This window comes from Cebidichthys violaceus, unplaced genomic scaffold (genome assembly GCF_023349555.1).
Source record: "Cebidichthys violaceus isolate CVI_PGR_0920_01 unplaced genomic scaffold, fCebVio1.0.p SCAF_7, whole genome shotgun sequence".
NCBI classification, from domain to species: domain Eukaryota; kingdom Metazoa; phylum Chordata; class Actinopteri; order Perciformes; family Stichaeidae; genus Cebidichthys; species Cebidichthys violaceus.
Genome location: NW_027176927.1, coordinates 556,575 through 577,186, shown reverse-complemented (window position 1 = coordinate 577,186; position 20,612 = coordinate 556,575). Strand labels below are relative to the sequence as shown.

General features: G+C 46.4%; 1 protein-coding gene across 5 annotated transcripts; it reads right to left on the bottom strand.

Annotated features, from left to right (window-relative positions):
- Window positions 1-640: 640 nt before the first annotated feature.
- Window positions 641-19,842, bottom strand: smarcc1a (SWI/SNF related, matrix associated, actin dependent regulator of chromatin, subfamily c, member 1a). 5 transcript variants are annotated; one of them, XM_068736225.1, is made up of 28 exons: window positions 19,586-19,842; window positions 17,584-17,703; window positions 17,398-17,483; window positions 17,085-17,166; window positions 16,801-16,893; window positions 16,609-16,678; window positions 15,266-15,335; window positions 14,759-14,834; window positions 14,305-14,430; window positions 13,393-13,511; window positions 12,919-13,049; window positions 12,451-12,510; window positions 12,277-12,314; window positions 11,430-11,551; window positions 10,968-11,039; window positions 10,685-10,798; window positions 10,406-10,559; window positions 10,123-10,233; window positions 9,929-9,988; window positions 9,209-9,467; window positions 8,890-9,051; window positions 7,482-7,537; window positions 6,583-6,742; window positions 6,302-6,480; window positions 6,056-6,190; window positions 4,626-4,959; window positions 4,228-4,353; window positions 641-3,650 (listed from the first exon to the last, which is right to left on the bottom strand). In XM_068736225.1, exons 1-28 carry the CDS (start codon window positions 19,775-19,777, stop codon window positions 3,541-3,543), a joined length of 3,417 nt encoding a protein of 1,138 aa, XP_068592326.1. In that variant the 5' UTR covers window positions 19,778-19,842; the 3' UTR covers window positions 641-3,540. The 5 variants fall into 5 exon arrangements, with proteins under 5 accessions (XP_068592326.1, XP_068592328.1, XP_068592327.1 ...); XM_068736227.1 differs by having other exon boundaries at window positions 641-3,632; XM_068736226.1 differs by having other exon boundaries at window positions 6,589-6,742.
- Window positions 19,843-20,612: the final 770 nt, after the last annotated feature.

Genomic DNA, 20,612 nt, shown 5'->3' with positions numbered 1-20,612 from the left:
TGAAAGAAGTCCGAGACGACGTCACTATTTATTTTCCAAAGAAAAAGAAAAAGAATGAGACTTCCACAAGAGCTTGATAAGCCTGTGATGTCACTTCAAACTGTACTTTACACACTGGGAACGCATCGTGTGCAGATGTGTTTTGCAGCGGCGTCCCTAATCCCGACACAAAAGAGGGCGACGCACAGACAGATAATCCAGTTTCTCCTCCCGGAGCTGTAACACCACCTTCCATCTTCAGATTACAAATCTGTCACCAGTTTACTGGATGCACCTTTTGTGATGGTTTTAGCTGTGGCCACACATGTAGAAAGGATGGTTAAGCACTTACTTAAAAAGGTCAAGCGCTGTCCTGTATGAGTTGAGCGCTGCTTATTAAAGGGCTGGTGTTAATAATCACACAGCTGCAGGTAACCGAGATGCAGTGTTGAACTTTAATTCTATATTTTCCACAGCTTTTAAGCGTTAGAAGACACGGCACGGCACTTTTTCTTTTGGGATTTAGGCTCAAAATATGTTTTTTTTGTGTTGGTATATTTAGCATTTAATACTACGGGTACACGGCTCATTAAAAGAAAGATGTCTAAAGAAGCAGGGAGAAAAATCTGTAAATAAAAAGAAAGAAATCGGGACGACGACCTCATACAAAACACAGTTTATTCGACAGTGTCTAGGTCCAGGTAACAACAGACCCCATACAAAAGAAAAGAACAAAACAAATGCTACAAAGAACAGAGATAACTTCCATCTACACAAAACTTCTCCTTAAAAAATACATTACCATTAACACAAAGAAGTATCGATTAAAGATAATATATGTGAAGGGGGGGGGGAGGATTCCCGTCATATTTAAGTGATATTACATAACAAGCCTGGGGAAGGTGTTGAATGGGGAAAGGAGGTCGCGGTGAATGAGAGAGTGGTTGACTGTGTGTGTGTGTGTGTGTGTGTGTGTGTGTGTGTGTGTGTGTGTGTGTGTGTGTGTGTGAGAGAGAGAAGAGGGCAACAGTAATGCAGCAGTCACGTGGGCAAAGGGGGCAATCAAAAGGAGATAAGAAGAAAGGAAATGGTAACGAGAGAGGTAGCGAAGGGGCAGAGAGGTAGCACATAGCAAGAGAGAGAGAGATTTCTAGAAGAGGTAGCTAGCGGATGAACGAGGAAGAGGTAGCAGAGATGCTAACAGTGCTAGCGAAGGGGGAGGGACTACCACGTTGAAACACACGTCTTCTTTTAGAGCTCGTTATCAACCCGTGTGTCGACTGAAGAAAGATGCGGCGCGCCGTAACGGTTTCTGAGGAGATCAGTTAGAAAAGCTCCTCGAGTTCAGAAAACTAAATATCTAGATAACAGATTTCCGAGCCAAAAAAAAAAATTACCAAATATCTGCTGGTTCCATCTTTAAATCTCAAGATTAAACAGTTAACGGATAAAAGACAAGAAATAGGGCAGACTACTTTCAATTAATTGTTTTTTAGTCGATAAATTTGCCTCTTACAAACTCCTGAGGCTCAAAGCGACGTCTTCAAATGTCTACTTTTGTCCAACCGACACTCAAAAACCAGTTTAACGTCATACAAGACAGAGAAGACGAGCAAATATTCACATCAGAGAAGCCAAAGAATGATCAAAATAGCTCCCGGTTTGTTTCTCGTTGTTTCGACTAATCGGGCGCTTGTTTCAGCTCTGTAAATAACCGGTCGATGGTTGTTCCCCTCGTTCACGCACGCATTTTTTTTCTTCCCTACAACACCACAAGGACACAGAATTTGTGGATTTTTCTAAAGCGTGGCGACCCCAAAAAAAATAGGGTCGACACACAGGAATGAGGGGTATTGCTTAGTTTTCCCGTGGCTAGTGGTCAGAAAACAAAAACATCCGTGTGTGTGTGTGTGTGTGTGTGTGTGTGTGTGTGTGTGTGTGTGTAAGTGTGTTGAGTGTTAGGCTAGTTAGCGAGGTAGGCGGCACCAGGCGTTAGGAAAGGATGAGCAGAGGAGGAAGAGGAGGGTGAGAAGGGGCGGGGTTTATCCGCTACATTATCATCAGCACCTAAAATCACCAAGAAGCCCAACGCGCTGAAGAAGAGCGTCGTTCGTGTTCTGATGTTTCAGTCGCAGCGTCTCCCTCTGTGTAAAGGTCAGCAGGAGATTAAGTGTGTGTGTGTGTGTGTGTGTGTGTGTGTGTGTGTGTGTGTGTGTGTGTGTGTGTGTGTGTGTGTGTACGCAGCCTCCAGTGTGAGCCTCAGCTTAGCTTACATCTGTGTGTGTTACAGTGCTGTTGGTGCGCGGCAGGAGGAGGAACATTTGTGAGAGAACCTTGTCTGAGAACTTTTGCGTCAATGTTTTTTTTTGTTCAGATTTCCGTCTTCAGTACGAACTAACGGGCTCTGGTTTGAGATTCACATAATGAGATTTGTTGGAAATAAAGACGACTTAAGCCAGTTATATCCTTTCATATGAAATCAGTATAAAAGCCAGTTTCCGTCAAACATCAGACGAAACTCCACCCTGCCATCTTTGTTTTGGTCAAGGAACGGAGACGCATCTTGTCAAACAGATAAGAAAACAACTTCATTCTAGAGTTTAGGGTCTATTTTCTGTAGCGGAAAGACAATAACTGTTAACATCTTAAAAAACAAGTTACGGGTTGTTGGTTTGTTTTTTTCCAATCGACCTGCCTCGTTTCACCAATTTGTGCTTCTGTTGACCAAAGATTACATAAGACGCACAAAGTGTGGTGACGGGAGTGGAACCCCCACCCCCCACCCCCCGCCTTGAACACACACACAGAACTACAGTGTATCGTTTAAAGAGGAGCAAGAGGTAGATACTCTACAAGACACGAGCAAGGACAAGCTGTGTGTGTGTGTGCACGCCTTATTCCTATCAATATCTCAATAACCTGCTAAGCCTTGTGTGTGTGTGTGTGTGTGTGTGTGTGTGACAGCTCAGGTTGCTCTGCACACACATATATGCAGATCTGGTCTCACTAGCTCCCCCTAGTGTTTGGCTTGCAGAAAGAGGCACCAGACAAGAGGTGTGTGTTTGTGTGTAAAAGAGAGACGGGAGGGGGGGGGGTTACAGTGTCATTTAAAAACAGCATTGAAAAGAGAAAAAAGGTGAGAAAGACAGGGTTTTTTTTATCTGTTCTCTCTTTGTTTTGTTTTCTGTACACAAAGTCATTCTCTCCAGCCTCCATCAGAGCAGAAAACAGTGTTCATTACTAGACGACCCTTGCCGCTGCGCCCTGAGAGGAAGTCTGGATGTGTGTGTGTGTGTGTATGTGTGTGTGTGTGTGTGTGGAAAATTGGGTTGCCCTTGCCACTGAACCCTGAGTGAGTGAGTGAGTGAGTGAGTGAGTGAGTGAGTGAGTGAGTGTGTGTGTGTGATGATAAAGTTTACTGTAGTTTTGAGTGTTGAGGGAAATGTGTCGAGCCAGTAGCAAAGGCCATCAAAAGAGGGGTTCAGAGATCAAGTTAGCTTTGTGTGTGTGTGTGTGTGTGTGTGTGTGTGTGTGTGTGTGTGTGTGGGGAGGGGGGGTGTCTTAATTGTCAGCCACTCGTCCACTCGCGGGCGCTGGAGGACCCACAGGAAGTGGAGGTACCGGTTCAGCCTGTGCAGGTGGTGGGCCAGGGTCTAGAAAGAGGAGAGATGCTGTTTTTTAGAGAAAAAGAAAAACACTTCATGAGGTGAAGGAGAGTCCTTGACGGCCGTTTCAAAACCTGGAGGTCTGGACTTTGTTTTGTTTGGCCGACAGCCGACACACGTTACCCGATCATTAACAGTCAACCATCAAGATAAGTGCCTCGCATGCAGGGGTGATGTGGTTAAAAGGCGCCCAGCTGCAAGTTAAATCCACCGTTTACACCAGGTTCACCTGTCCGAGAGAGTGAACGGCCACGATGCTGCGTGCGTTCCTGCAGACACGTGAAGCCACTTTTCCAGCAACTCTTCGTTGCATCAATTAGTTTAGCTGCGAGGCTGAGAGCTGTGCCTCTACACAGCTGTCAGCTCTCGGTCACAGTAATGTTTAGTTTCCCCAGAAACCTTTTTTGGGATTGTTTGTGATGTAAACACTGGATTCTAAAAACGACCCCACATTTTACAGCATACTGGATGAATTAAATGTACACATCACCTCAATTAAACCCCCTTTAAATCTGATACACACATACAAGTTTACACATAAACGCACAAACGTAATGTGTGGCAGGAGGAGATTTGTACTCACACATGCCGTTGGGAGCTCCAGGATGGCGGGGGGGCATCATGGGAGCCATGCCGCCAGGAGGGGGGCCGCCAGAAGGCGGGCCGGACATCATGCGCCCCGGCATCGGCTGGCCCGGTCCCATCGGTCCTGTAGCGTAGAAAATAGAGCAGAGACAATTCAGACGTGTGGAGGAGGACCGGTTGAAGCAGGAAACACGGTGAGGAATTAAACAACGAAAGAAAAAGGCTTCTGTGCCGGTTACAAAAGTCCAGATGAGCCCTCGGACCCCCGTACTACTGCCCCTCTTCTCATATTAACTTCAGCTGAACTTCATGATGTATGTGTGGATTTTGTTCCCCATCCCTTACAGAAGGGGTCTCTTCAGGTGCCAGTGTGGCTCCTCCTGCTCCGTCTCTCACCTGTCTGTCCTGGGTGGTGAGGGCCCATGGGGTGGTGGCCCATCGGCGGGTAGCCGGGGTGCATGGCGGCACCGGGCGGGGGCCCTCCGTGGTGGGGCAACGGTGCTCCGTGGTGCATGCCCGACGGAGGCGGTCCTGATCCGGGAGCCTGCCCCTGTCCTTGAGCCTGGGCGGCGGCGGCGGCGGCGGCGGCGGCGGCGGCGGCTGCAGCAGCAGCAGCGGCGGCGGCAGCTTGCTGCTCCATCTGCTGCCTGGCCTTCATCTCGGCGTATTTGAGCTGCTCCATGTGGAACGCCTGGCGCTCGGTGAGCAGCTGCTGCCGCTGAAGCTCCAACTGCAGGGAAGAGACGAAGAAAGGCGGTTAAATGAATATCTGCTGCTGCACATACAGACCTGTGAACCCCAAAGACTCCGTATAAAACTGTGCTGTGTGGATCTTTGTTGTATTTTTTTTATAGACGATCAGTGTTTTACAGCCTGTAGCAGCAGCAGGTTGGATTCCTCTCCAGTCTTTGGAAAGCTCATGTAAACCAGAGTCCTTTTCATGCACTATTTACAGCCGTGAGGCTGGGCAACGCTCCCGATGCCTCCACAGAGAAAAACACTGTTTTACACTCTCACTGGTGTCTCCGGGGAATGTCCAGCGCCAGAGAGAGAGACAGAGACAGAGAGAGACAGAGACAAAGAGAGACAGAGAAGGAGAGACAGAGACAAAGAGAGAGAGAGAGAGAGAGAGAGACAGGAAGAGAGAAAGACAGAGAGAGACAAAGACAGGAAGAGAGAAAGACAGAGAGAGAGACAGACAAAGAAAGGAAGAGAGAGAGACAAAGACAGAGAGACAAAGAGAGAGAGAGACAGACAGACAGAACAAGAGAGACAAAGACAGAGAGAGACAGACAGAGAGAGACACACACCTGACGTCTGTTCCCTCCCCTGTAGAGACAGGTAACAGTTTCAGCCTCGTTGCTCTGGTAAAATGTTTGATGCTCAATTGAGCGTCTTCACAAAGAAGTGCTTCTGCGTCTCCTCTTCAGTCTCTCCGGAGGATTCGGACCAAACGGGAAGCAACCTGTTCAGTGGCCAACATCGGCCCACCAACTCCAAATATTTACACGGCTGCTTGTTTCAATTTAGCAGAAGCAGGACTACGCGAGTGGATCGTTTTGGGATAAAAACCCGTCATTTATTCTGAACCATAACTGTCATCTACCCTCCACCTTTCTTCTCAAAAAGCGTGCTGGACGAGCCTCTTTCAACAGATCACCTTCATTATTCATAACCACAGCTGAGAGCCTTTACTGGCTGTGTCGAGATGAAATGTTAATGCTGGAACTAATGCACTCGTTCAGGGTCAACGCTGGCCAGAAACATCCACCTTTGAGCTCATCTTCCACACTCAAGCATTTTAAAAAGCTTCTTTTTGGACTTACGGCCTCTTTCTCTCGGTCCATGATGGTCTCTAGCTCCTCGAAGTGCCTCAGCTTGATCTCCAGCTTCTTCATCTGGGTCTCCACCAGCAGGGCCACCAGGGACTTGATCTTCCTCTCCTCCACCGCCGCCAAGTGCTGAGAGGACGAAGAAAAGACGAAGATTACACATCCGACCAATGCCGAATACACAATAGTCAACGGGATCAAAACACCGACTGATACAGCAATGCTTTCAGCGCGACACACCTTGGCCTTGGTGGCAGCCGACGCGAGGGCGGCGGCGGCCGCGGTGGCGATGTTGCCCTCTCCGATGTCGTGCTCCAGTTTCTTCCTCTTCTCGTCTCCCTCCTCTGCCGCTGCCTTCTCCTCCTTCTCCTTCTCCTGCTCCGAGGACGACGTCTCCATCGTCTCGTCCTTGTCTTTGTCTGACAGGGACGGAGACGGAAATTGAACTACCACTCTTAATTCTTAACTTAATTTCTAGCAATCAGTGGTTGGAACATCTTTTATTCTATCATGAAGCTCACAGTTACCCGATGGAGTCGTCTTTGCCTCCCCTCCCTCTTCGTTGTCGTCCTCGCGCTCCGACGCCTCCGACCCCTCCTTCTTCACCTTGTCTGCGGCCTCCGTCTTGTCGCTCTTCTCCGCAGACTCGCTGGGCTTCTCCGCCTCGTCCTTCAACTCCGCCTGACGGTTTGGGGACGGACGCACAAAGCAAAGTGGACCGCGTGTCAGCGCCGCGGGAAGGAAAAAGGCCTACGTTTCAAGTCTGACTTTAAAAGACAACGTGAGATTTAGCGCAAGATAAACGAGACGATCTGACATTTTGGGTTGTAAAGCCCAACTGAGGAAAAACAACACAAGAGATGGTAGAAATGGGACAAACGGCCAAGAAACGGTATCAAAAAAACAACCACAGCTAAATGTGGCCGACGCTGTAGCTGGTAAATGAGGAGATGCTCGGGGGTTAAGTGGAATAATGGGTCGTATCTTGACACGATCCACTTTTTTGGGGGAACAATCGCTGTGATTCCGACACTAGTTAATGGATGTTAATGAGGAAGCAACCGGCCAACGAGCAGCCCAGCAGAGCGGGGACAGAAAAGGCCATTACGTTCAGCCGGTGGGCCTTTACGGACCGAGAGACACCAAACGTAGGAGTGGAAAATTGACTTTAAAACACCAAATGGGGAGAGAGGGAAAGCGTAGAAATAGGATTTTTGTTTTGGGACCTTGTTTTAGAAATTAAACTTTATATTTGGATCCAGTTTTTAAAGATGAAGGTCTCAGATATGGGCCGAGAGCCACGGAGAGGGCAAAAGTGCTTAGAGATGGACTAATGCTGTTACGCCACACCAGATTTCTAAAAACGCACAGACTTCCTCGACGTGTAGGACACATAAAGAACAACAAATGGTGGTTTTACCTTGTCGGCCTGCTGGGAGTCTGTGTCCGTGTCCATCTTCTCTGCCTCTGGGGCTTCTGCAAGAGACGGCGAAGAGGAGGATTCAGCATCGTGTCACAGAACAGAACTAATCACGACGCTTCAGATTGTGGTGTGTTGCAGCCTAAAATTTCATCGCAGCTGTTTTATTCCCCAGATGATTTGCTTATGCTGGAGGAGAACTCCGTCAAAACCTAGTGTTTGAGGGAAGGAACTCAGGAAAGGAACTAAAGGTCAAAGGCATTTGAAGGGAGCAGAGCCACAGGATAGAGTGCACACGCACACGCACACACACACACACACACAGACACACACGTGACCGGATGAATACATGTGTATGCTTGAGTGTTAAACCGTGTCACGGGTGCACTTGAGCGTGTGTTAAGGGTTTGAATATTGATTTTGTGTGTGTTGGTCGGACGACTGCTTCAGGCCAAGAGAGGCACTGAACACATTAAAGCTTATTGATTGCATTGATTGGGTGGGAGAGTGTGTGTGTGTGTGTGTGTGTGTGTGTGTGTGTGTGTGTGTGTGGAAGGGGGGAGGAAGAAGTGAAAGAGAGGAAGAAATATTTCAAGAAAGCACTGAACAAAATAAAGAGAAAGAGATAAGCACATGTTGGAGTGAGATGACCCAGTTTTCTCCTCCCCCCTCCCCTCCCCTGCCCCATCTGCCACCATTGTTTTAATCCACTGGGTATCACCACACACACACACACACACACACACACACACACACACCGCAGTATTTCTCTGGTGTTCAGCCCCTGCTGATAAAAGCTGACATGTGTATTGTCTCCAAATGTCATCTGTCTGATATTCAGGCGAAGAAAGACCATTTTCATTCAAAGATGGAGGAAAAGCAAAGATGTTCTCTCTCTCTCTCTCACACTCTCTCTCACACACACACACACACACACACACACACACACACACACACACACACACACACACACACACACACACACACACACACACACACACACACACACACACACACACACACACACACACACACACACACACACACACACACACACAAATCTGTGTCTGCTACCATCTGCTGCCCTCTAGTGGCTACAAGAGGTGTGGAAATTTCCCCGATTCCAGGACGCATCGCGGTGCGGAAGCGAGTGATTCTGCAGCGATGCGGTGACAGAACGTTATCGGGGAGGTTGGTTTCTTTTCAGCTTGGTGGGAGTTTTCACTGTGACTGTGAGCCAACACACTCCGTGTGCACGGACGCAGAAAGACGGCCCTCTGCAATCCGCTAAGCTTGTTTTACATAATAGACTGTTGTAGTCTGATTTTTGAAAGGATTTTCCAGCTAAAAGGCGAGTTCAGACCTTAAAGCAGCTCCCGTTTCTACCCCTCTTCACGTTCCGACTCACCAGTCTTTTCGGGTTCTTCGGGGGCGGTGCCGGCGATGCCGCTGCTCTCCAGGCCGAAGGCGGGGTCCACCTTTCCTGTGCTCCTGGCCGCTTCCTGCACCTTCTTCACGTGAGCCTCCACCAGCTCAGCCGGCACCTCCTCGCGCACACGGGAGAACTCCTCTGCAGACAGACAGAGGACATGTATGAACCAACGATTCAAAAGCAAAGTTCACGAATTTGAATTTTAGTTACAGTCATTTAAAAACAACTTGTGTAGTTGCACAAACGTTTAAAAGACGCGACTCTGCAGTCTCGTCTTCCTTCCGCCAGTTCTCACCTAAAGCTGCCCGAGCGGCGGCAGACGCCACCCTGGGGTCGACCACGGAGGCCAGGAAAGCTACTGTGCTCATGACGGGGTTCCCAGACTGGCTGAAGGGGATGGGCTGGTAGGCCAGAGGGCCCAGGGAGGCCTCGGTGCTCTCCATGTACGGATCCTCGATGGGGAGGCGCAGGAAGTGCAAGATGCACTCGTCCTGGGTGCGTGAGCCGATGTGCTCAGACACTTTGTTCCAGTCGTCTTTGAACATCTCCAGGGCCTGGAAGAGTCGAAGGGGAGTGAATACGCATTCGGCTGCCATAGTTCGTCAGCGTGCAATATTTACAGGAGGTATGCAGGACCATAAAAGCGACAGATTTAAGGGTCGTAAGGCGGAAGATGATGCGAGAGAGAGGAGGAGGGTTACGCGCTGCAGAAGGGGAGGCAATTAAAATGTAAACTATAAGAAGAGAGGGAGTGAAATTGAGAAAGGATTCATGAAACTAGGGAGGAAGCAAAAAGCACAACGAGAAAGAAAAGGAGGGAAAAGGAGGGAAAAGTAGGGAAGCAAGACAGAGGGAATAGAAAGAGAATGAACTGCTTGTTAGGTGACGGAGGTTAAAGACGGACAACGAGCAACAAGCTCATTAACCGTTTTATGTTTCCATCAGTGTTTATGACACAGCGCTCATAAATATTCACAACGGGCTTCTTTCCACTCTGGCGTCCTGCGAGACTCACCTCCAGCAGCAGAAGGGTTTCCTGCTCGGTCCAATCCCTGGTGGAGTTGACCGTCTTACCCTTTAGGGAACCAGAACCAAATGATCACATTAACAGTGACACTAGGACCATGCATTGGCAGTGTTTTAAAGTACAATAGCAAAAAGGTTTTGTGGAAAACACGTCCCAGGCTGTGAAGCGAGTCGTGTGCACACCTTGAGGTGTTTCTTGTTGTAGAGATCGGAGCGAAGGCCGAAGTTCTGCAGGTCGATGGACTTCTCTTTGCCTTTGTCTGCGAAGTTGGGCATTGGCTGTTGGGGGGGAATCTGCAAGGGACGAAACGCGGCACGTTAGCGACAACGTCTTCACGCAGCACCGCTTTGAGTCCCATCACAGACGTCCGTCGACGAAGCCGCTCAGACAAACAGTAGAAAAACGACGCTACATTACGGCGAAGCATTATTCATCTCGTATATCATTTTTTAACGTCGGCCTTACCGGTGGGGGTCTGTGGTTCAGGGGCATGAGGCCAGAGGGCGTGTCAGCCAGCACGGTGAAGTGGGGCGTGGGCGGGGGGCCCATGGGTAACGGACGACTCTCGGAGTCGACCTGGTAGTTCACCAAACCCCACTGCTCCAGGAACGCGTGAACCCTGGAGACAGACGGCAGAACACAAATTGATACGCTTCTGTTTTTTTTCTCCATTAAGAAATACATTTCGCTAAAAAAAAAGAAGAAAAAAAAGGTGTGTACAGCGTATGTCTAAAGAACGCTCACCTCATGATGGCACAGACATCCCCGGTCAGGTTCCTGCGACAGGAGGTGGAGGTGAGGTACTCCTGAGGGTTGAGCCGATACGTGTCGATCATGAAGTTGCGGTAGGCCAGGTATCTGTTGAAAGAGAAGAGGTGAGCGTGACAGGAAACACACATCGTACAAGATTTACATAGAAATGCTTGTGGTTTTATATCATTTGTAACAGTGTGTGGATGATGTGTGTGTGTGCGTGTATGTGTGTGTGTGTGTGTGTGTGTGTGTGTGTGTGTGTGTGTAAGCTCACATCTCTGGAGTTTTGGACTTGTTCTTCCCGTTGAAGAACTCGGGCAGCGCTCTTCTCTCGATCTCATGGATGCTGTCAGGAGACGAAAACAGATCAAAAGAAATCAAAGAATTGGTTTTATGATTTCAAACGATGAATTCACCGTGGCTCCTCCTTCTGGGTTTTTTTGGTCTGCCATAATAGTGACCGTGATCGTTGAGTGTTTCCATCGCAAGTGAACCTTAAGCTGTAAGTATAATACAGCTAGTGATTCAAATAAGAAGATTCCAGCTAATGCAACTTCTTCAAACGCCTCGACCTTTAATGCAGAAGAACAATATCGAAGCACATGGTGGCAGAGTCCTCAAGTTCTCATTGAATCACAACAGGAATCAAATAAAAGAGCAAAATCTGCAGTTGTGCTCTCTCTCACACACACACACACACACACACACACACACACACACACACACACACACGTACCAGTTGTAGTCAAACCAGGCGCCGTAGCTGGGGATGATGATGTGGTGAGTCTGCTCCGTCACGTTGTCCTCGCTGGAGTCCATCAGTCGGTTCACTTCAGCTTTGCTTTGCTCCTCGTCGTCCTGCAGAAAGGGACAAAGAGTCGGACCGGTGAGGACGGGGGACAGTGGTGGGAGGCACCAAGTGAAATAAAGTAATAAAGTACTTCAGCAGTCAGATTTCCTAAAGGTGTCTCAACATAAAGAATGTGTTTGCCTGGAAGAAGACTAAGCTGATCTTACAGTAATATTTAAAGATGGAAAAATAGTTTCACATTTTATTATGCAGGACTAGAACTTGAAGGTGGATTTGGGCGTAGAGGGAAAATGAAAGAGTTTTGGAGAACTATGATAAGGGGAGCAGTCAATCTTTTAACCAATAAAACCAGAAGGTAGTTGTTTTCAGGAATTTACTGCGACTGTTTTTTGTCTTTCTTGTAGAAAACCTCTCTAGTCCGGCACCGATAACGTATTTTATTTTGATTCTATTGTACTATCATGATTTGTATATGTGATGACATCAGCATGACGTCAACAACGTGTGGTCTATACTCTTTGTATAGGCATGTTTGTCTTTGTCATGTTGAACATTTGCCTGAAGAAGACACAGCAGGTTCAAAATGTTGCCGTATTTTTTGCGTTAAATACATTTTTTAAGAGCTAAAATAGAGTGTGAGACGATTAGTCCACAATGACGTCAAACCCTTGAGAGGTTTGACTGTGACAACAACACTCTGATAACATCTGGTGGGCATTAGTCACTACTAGTGTTCAGCCTAAACAACTTGTCATTGTTGGTGACGTCTCACCTTTCCACCGGACAGCACGGAGTCGTCCTCCATGTCATCTGGAACGAGTGAAAAACAGATTTCAGTTGAGATGCAATCACACTGGTCGACGCACATATTTGAAAATGTTTTTTATGAATTGATTCGTGTAATTTATACACAACTTAACAGATGAATTCGGTTATTAATACGCACCCAAGTCGGCCACGTTCCCTCCTTTCACCGGAGTGTTCTCGCTGTCTTTCTTTGAGTTCGCTGTGTGCGAAAAAAGAAAAGAGAAAAAGATTGTTTGAAAAAGTAGACTGAAAAGGGTATGGAGTATGGGTATGGAGGCATTAACCGGCACTCTGGTTTTGCAAAAGAGGACACCGTAATAGACAAGGGGGGGGGACAAAGTGGGACATTCCAGGTGGGACTTGGTCTAAAAGAGAACCTTTCGGAGAGTTCCCTAAAACTGAACATCAGCAAGACATGAAGACTGTCAGCTAATCGCCCATGTTCTCTCTCTCTCACATTCTCACACACACACACACACACACACACACACACACACACACACACACACACACACACACACACACACACACACACACACACACACACACACACACACACACACACACACACACACACACACACAGCTCCACCCCCCCCGACACGTACCATTCTTGGACACGCTTCCCTCCTCCATGCTTGCTCCAGCTGAGGAGTCGTCCATGTCCTTGGTCAAGTCCTCCTCCGTGTCCTCCTCTTCTCCTCTGTGGCCCCGTCGCTTCCAGTGAGGCCCCTGGTTCCTGACACCAAAGAGAGAGAGAGAGAGTCATAAGTCAGTTAAAAGTCACTGGAGAGCCTCAACAACAAAAAAAATCTATGTAAGCAGCAAATCAGCTTGGCAGCTCAAGCTAAAGCTCACTAAAGCACCAAATTAGTATTAATCCGCCGCTTAAAATAGTCCCCAACAAATGCACTATTTACTCCTGCTTGAGTAACATTCACTTAAAGACTACAGAGACCAGCTGTTCAGGGAAATAACACAGCCCTGTCCGCTACATTTGTTTAAACTTTCTCTGATTCTACTTAAACCACTCGCTCTACCGCTGGTTCTAAAAGGAGAAGATAAGAATGAGGCCTCCTTACCCCTTCTTTCCTCCCTTCTTGCGGGACTCGGCGGGAGTGCTGGGTGGCGAGGGCGAGCGCCTCCTCTTCTTGCTGGCGGAGTTGGCCTTGCGCTCCTTGCGATCGGGTGTACGGGAAGACTGATCAGACAAACCCCGTGCAGCGCAGGGAGCGAGGGATGGAGGATGAGAGAAAGAGCCGCAGAATGAGAGGATGGAACGGTTGCACACACAAGGAGGGGAAGCGGTGGGAGAACGACGGCGGGATAGGGGGAGGGGGAGGGGGAGGGGGGTGCCGTGGAGGTGGAGGAGACGACCAGGGTTCCTGTACGCTGTCCTCAATGCTGTCCCAAATATAGCTGCTCTGTCACCCAAACCTCCACTTCAGGATTTGGTGCATTTGAGGTTTTAAAGATTGATCTGAGACAAATAAATGTTTTGGGGTTTTTTTTTCTTCCAAACATGCACAGAAACCCTGACATACATTAGAAGGAGACGAAGAGTGAGGAAAGGATGGGCAACAAGACGGACAAGGAGGCCAGACGCAGCCGAAGGAGATGCACAATCCACACGAGAGACGCAACAAAACACAAAAAGACTTGCACACGAGCCGGCCGGCTCGCTTTCAAAATGCTCCATCAGCAACTTCCCACACGGCACAGAATCCATGACCAGCATGAGATTTCTATTGTTCATGAACTGCCAATCTGAACATTCAGTGTCAGTGAGTTGTTATCATGTGGGACACGATCAGGAAAGGTTGTTGCTGATATTTAATAAACAATAAACAGCGGTTTCAAGGCGGGAACACACACAGACACACAGACACACAGACACACACACACACACACACACACACACACACACACACACACACACAGACACACACACACACACACACACACACACACACACACACACCACAAACACCTACCTCCTCCTCCTTGGGGAAGATCTTCTGGCGGAAGCTGACTGGCTTCTTGTTGTCGTCCACCTCGTAGTCTTCTTCATTCATCCACTCGTTGAAGGCGTCGGTGTCTAAAACCCACTTGGCATGGACCTGAGAGGGAAGGAGACCGTTGTTCAACGACAGTTTGTTATTCTGTTTATCCGACTAGAATCTAATCATGCCGTCACGCTGCCGCCCTGATGTTCCTTTATTGTTTCACCCAATAGAATGAACTCATATAGCCCCAAAAGTTAAGACATTAGAAATGATTAAACTTAACAAAATGTCACAAAGTAGCACCATTTAGGTAGCAGTGGCTCCCTGAATGCTTCTCTTTGGAACTAAACTTAATTTTAACTTTTGAGCATCAAAGCCTTGCTCTGATTTAAAGATGTTCGACTTGCTAAAGGTTCCTTCTCTTGTGCTCCTTGTTGCTCACCTTCCACGGTCTGTCGGTGTTGGGCGGGTCCTCCACGTCTCCATCCACCTCACTGATTGACACCCAGGTATCATAGCTGACAGAGAACAAAAACATGAATGAACCGACATGCTGTCTACAAGACTAAAAACACAGGAGTGAGAGAGATTTTGTGATTGGCTATAAAAAGAATCATTTGTTTATCAAAATACTAAAATACGAGGGGTCTCTAAAATCAATTATTTGTAACTAAAATGTATTTTTAAGAGTTTACAGCCTTTTTCATTATTCAAACAAAAAATATGAAAAATAAAATGAACATTCAGTAATGCAAAAATCTGGATTATATAAACACATAGCACTGTTTCCTATAATTACATGAGAAAATCTGAGTAAAAGTCAATTTGCTGCCTCAAAAATACATAAAACGTCATGAAACTTAAATGTTTAGTCCCTTCAGAAGAGCCGTCTTTTCTTTAAACGCCGGCTACAGTCATCTAAATGAGTGTGAAGAGCGTCTCTGCTCACCTGTCTGGGGACAGACCCCAGTGAACCAGCACCTGCTTGTCTTTCCTCACGACCGGACGAAGCCACTCTTCTGCGACACACACAAACCAATGCTGACATATACACATTGACCAACTATACACATTACTGAGTCATACATAAACAGATCTAGTATTACAAAAAGATCGATAACAAGATGACCAGTCGAACTTTTGCTTACAATTTGATGTTGTTCGTTATCGTTTCACTGTAATTTTGCACGACTCGCTTTATGTCATTGCGACAATAATTAAAACGCTGGTTTTAAGTTTTAAATATTAAGAAAGAGAGAGAAAAGTATTCCCAAATATTATGGGGTTAGGTATTGATTAGTGGTGGATTTAATGATAATAATCTTTCACTTCAACCGTTGCTTTCCTCTCCTGCTGACACGATGCAGATGATGAAGTGTTATTTCACTGCATCCACAGACAATCGCCAAAAACTAGACAATGTTGACACCAGAGACTGTCTGTGTGTCCGTGTGTGTGTGTGTGTGTGTGTGTGTGTGTACCCAGCTAGCTGCTATACGAGTGCAGCAGATTGGACACTAGGCCACGAGACACCAGACCAAAGCTTCGTTTATTCTCGCACGTGGCGCCGTAGCGCGAGCCTCTGTTTGTACGGAGGCGTCTATACTCCGTGTGCTGCATTATTATTCTCCGAAGCGCCAGAGAAACAAAATGTACTGTGAAGAATCAAAGAGACAACGAGTGAAACCCAGAGATATGTCCACGGACTGTAGGTGTAACCGGCAAAAAGCCACAAACCAACCTCCGCAACCTCCTCCTTCGAATGATCCCTCGACATGTAAATAGTGTTCTCATCGGTGAACCGTAACAACGCCATTGACTGCTAACGTTTAGCCAACGAGCTAAAAGGTGGTTAAAACTCTCGCATACCGACGTCGAGTGTAGCTTAGCCTCCCACATACGAAACAATCGACCGAAACATTTTAATCCATTTTGTTTTTGTGACTCTTTATAGCTCGTTAGCTAGCTAGCTCTCCATTAGTGATTGCCTGCCTGCATGTCTCGATGGCTCCTGTGCTGCTCATGTCCCTGTTTTCTGCATGAACAGTGGAGAAGCACGGCCGGGTCTCGCTGCCTCCGTCTCTCCCCTCGGACACAAACAGACACACACCTCGCTCTTTCTTTCAGCTCACACACACACACTGATGTTAAAAGCTGCTCAAATGGAGCCGTTTCTGACGAACATATCCATTTTTGACCGATTCCCCAGTTTGGCATCGATGTAGCCTCATCCAAGACTCTTTTATCGATTGTATTGACCTAATCTGTGAGTTACAGACAATCCAACCGTACCTTCTTCTTGTTGGGATGGAGTGGGGTAAATGTGGTGGGTGGCCTTTGACTTGTCATCAGTAATGGAGCCCTGAGAGGACGAAGTGGAGAAAATAATGAACAACCACCAAAGAGACGTTAGAAAGAACCCTTTCTCCACTTCACTGATACGTAATGTAGTCGTCTAGTTTGAGGTAGTAAGTTCGGGCTCACCTGGTGCCTCTTGATGATGTCTTTGAGCTTACTGGCTTGTTTCTGCTCGATGTCCGGCGACAGGAAGACGGTTGGTCGAGTCAAGCAGTTGTTCTAAAAGCAACAGAAACAACATTTTTTTCATCCCAAAAATGTCTGTAAAAGAAGATAACTGCTCATCTATCGATGTATCCATGCAGCTTGGCTTAGTTAAAACGGCGTAGAAGTTATTACTAGTTAATAAATTATGACGGTTAGAGTAAAAAAAAAGAAAAAAAAAGAAAAAAAAAAAAAAAGTGTCGTACCTGGACCAAGTTCTTCTCTACATTTAAGAACATTTCCACGTTCCTGTCCATCCGGGAAGGATTCTGCAGGTCAAATCTACGCCTGGGAGTGGTTGACAAAGAAGAGCAAGACATGCAATGAGATGTGGAAGCAGCAGTACAGTACAAACAGCTCCAACGCAGACTTTTGTGAAAAAAACAAACAGAGGGAACGTGTAAAAGCGGGAGCTTCTTTGTCCCGACAAAGCCATCTGGTTTACATGTCGGGACTACGCGAGTGTTAAAGGTTATGGTCAACACGTCTTTCTATGAAAGTTGCCACAAGTCGACTCACCATCCCTGCTCGCTCTTGAACTTGTAGACCGACCCCAAGATGTGACAGAGAGCGCCACCTGCCTTGAAATCCAGGAAACACTTGGCCTGAAGACAGAAGAGTTACAATGAGGACGTGACACGTCTGCACGCAGGGAGCTAGGAGTTGTAGAAATGCTGGAGAAATTTGAAAATGTGTTTTGCTTACGGGTAGCTTGGTGAGAGCGGGGTTGTTGACCCTGCGTCCAAATGCGTCTTCCTGGAACTGCAGCAGCTGGACCACCAGACCCGCCAAGGATTTACTGGAGGGGGAGTCATTCTGGACAGACTGGGACCAGACGGAACAAAAACGTTTATTAAAACACACCCCAGTGAAACACACACACACACACACACACACACACACACACACACACACACACACACACTGTGTTGTTTGGGACAAACAACACAGTGCACTACTCCAATGTCAATAATGAAAGGGATGTACAGTATGTCACCTTTAAATAGAAATGTCACAATAACGACAAACGATGTTGCTATTAAAGAAATATATGTATATGTATATATGTATATGTGTATATATATATATATTTTTATCCTTTATTTATGTTGGGGTTATAATGATTATTATAATGATATTTATCTTATTTAAGATTGCTTAAAATGTGTGGTGAAAAGTGTTTCCAGTATGTTTTAGTGACATTTGAAGAGTTTTTTTAAAAACATGTTATGATAATTATCTGGATAATATCGTGAATCGCAATTTTTTGGGGGCCGGGATAATCGTGACATGAAACTACTTCCTGTCTATCTGAGTACAACAATTATTCACGTGTTCAAGTAATCTATCAATCAATATGTTTGACTAATCAATTCAATTAATAAAACAAAAACTGTGACAAATACCATCCTCTAGTAACAAGATCCCCAAAACATGTCTTGAAAAAAATGGGAATTTACTACAAAGAACAAAACTGTACGTGTGTGTGTGTGTGTGTGTGTGTATTTTTAATTTAAAATGGGTGTGATGTTGCCATGATCATAGCCAATATACAGGCACCCACTGAAACAACAACACCAAGAGCTTGCGTTGAGACGTTTAAGCAAAGTAGATATTTTGCTGTCACAGGTCCTGCCATCTACCAAATCTCAAACATACATGACTTTATCATCATGGCCACAGATACACTTCCACACTTAGCATAGAGCTACAATGCTGCAAGGGGGACATTGTGATAACATCTCTCGCTATGAGAAAATAGGACAAGCCAAACTAAAACAGAGGGAAAAGCTCACATACGCCTCGGTCTATTTATAACAAGGAGACCCACTTCCTGACTTAAACAGCCAACTTGCATGTGATATCATATAAACAAACTCAAACCAAGCATCTGGGTTAGCATCTCTGCAGAAGCATGTTTACATGTTTTAGTCTCGGGTGTGTTTCTCTGTGTAGGAAACGCAACTACGTCTCTCATTTAGATCCATCCCAATTAAATGTATTATTTCTTCAACATAATCAGCTAAAAGCGTGTCAGTGGATTTGAGAGAGAGAGAGAGCATGAAGAGACAGGAGGACCACTCTTTGTTTGGCTAACTTAGCGGAGGCTGCACAGTCTGGTATGCTGCTGTGTTGACAGAACTGACAACAATGTAATTGAGCATGATTAAAAAAGGGAAAACTAGTATATATTTTGCTTTAATTTTGATTGATTGCACGGTGTCCCGTGACTGCCATTTCATTAGCTTCTCGGGCCTTTTTAAAGCCAATGCTCATAATAAGGGAGTTTCGCTGCAATGTTATCAACTGAGAGAAGTTGCACATATCAGCTGAACAACGTCAGTAGCTGCAACGTCCCATCTGGCTCTTTGTTTGTCAACATTTTCGCCCCGTAGTGTTATTATTAACGGCACTGACGCGGCAGTTAGCTAGCTAGCTAGCTAGCTATCCGGGGGCTAACCAATAGATAAAACAGCTTCACCACAGTATAGTTAAGAGTCTGTGTAATTTGAGGGGTGCTAACACGAACATGTGCTAACCTTTAATTAACAAAGACACGTTTGTATAAGCGGCCTAAACTATAACGTTAGTGAGTTTTGTTGTGGCAGAAGCTAGCTAGGATAGCTAGCGCCCCCCATTGTGCCAGCAGGGACGCGGGCCGTCATAGAGAATCAATGGAGATCCAGCTAGCTAGCTGCTAGCTCACCTTCTTGTAGTGCTTTCCGATCCACTGCCGCACCGTCTCGAACTGGGATATGGTCTCTGAACTTTCCCAGAATTTCGTAGACGGACCGCCGTCCTTCTTTCGTCCCACTGCGGTCCCGCCGCCGCCGACCGGGCCGGTGGCCGGTCCGCCTGAGCCCGTTCCGCCTGCCGTTGTACCCGCCGCCGTCGCCATTGTTGTGTGTGTTTTTTTTGTTTGTGTCCGCTGCGTTGTCTCTTTCTCCTCCACGGCGTCCGCTCACCATGCAAGTTTTCGAATGATGTTGCGCAGCCGCAAACGTGTTGATGTTTGAGTCTCGCGAGTCTTAATATTAGAGGGCTTGTGGGAGATGTAGGCAAACTTACACGTTGGCCTTTATGTATGGAAGCTTAAACAATTTTTTTTCCGCCCAACCCTCCTTTTTCAATTATTTTTTTACGCCAGCAAAAACAATAAAAATACTTAAAACGTTCTCAATTTGTTCTTCCTATTTGAACACATACAAGGGCACACGTTCCATGGTCTATCACTAATATCACACTGTTCACACGCAATGATTCTCTAGTTTTGTTATATTACTGTGGACCTATTCTCTCGTCCTTTGTCCTCTTGTGGTTTTACACTTCATTGTTTGTTTTCTTTTTCAGCATCAGTAATTATTCCTAACAATGCAAAGTACACGCGTTGTCTAATCAGACCAGGACGCTGTGCCATATATGATCCACCTAGGAGCTTATCAACAACATGAGTATCTGTAATTTTCTTGTTTTATCTCTGTGTTTATCTGACCTGGAAACACAATCATATTTATTCGAGAATTGACAGTAATCAGCAAGAACACGTGGCATATTTCTTTCAAACAAAAGGTAGTTTATAAAGCAAAACACATAAAAAGAATTGAACTTTAGCACGACTTTCTTGTTTGTCAGCGAATATCAGAGTCTTCCTGGCTGCAGAGAGTTTGTGCTTCTGACCATCCAAGACCAGGAAGTGGAGCAGGTTTACACCATCTCCTCTTTTCTGAAATCTC

Coding starts and splice junctions, on each gene's coding strand:
- smarcc1a (XM_068736225.1), bottom strand. CDS start 19,777: ATGGCGACGGCGGCGGGTACAACGGCAGGCGGAACGGGCTCAGGCGGA. Junction 15,336..16,608: donor TCCATCCCAACAAGAAGAAG/GTACGGTTGGAT, acceptor TGTGTGTCGCAG/AAGAGTGGCTTCGTCCGGTC. Junction 14,835..15,265: donor TGGGGTCTGTCCCCAGACAG/GTGAGCAGAGAC, acceptor GTTCTCTGTCAG/CTATGATACCTGGGTGTCAA.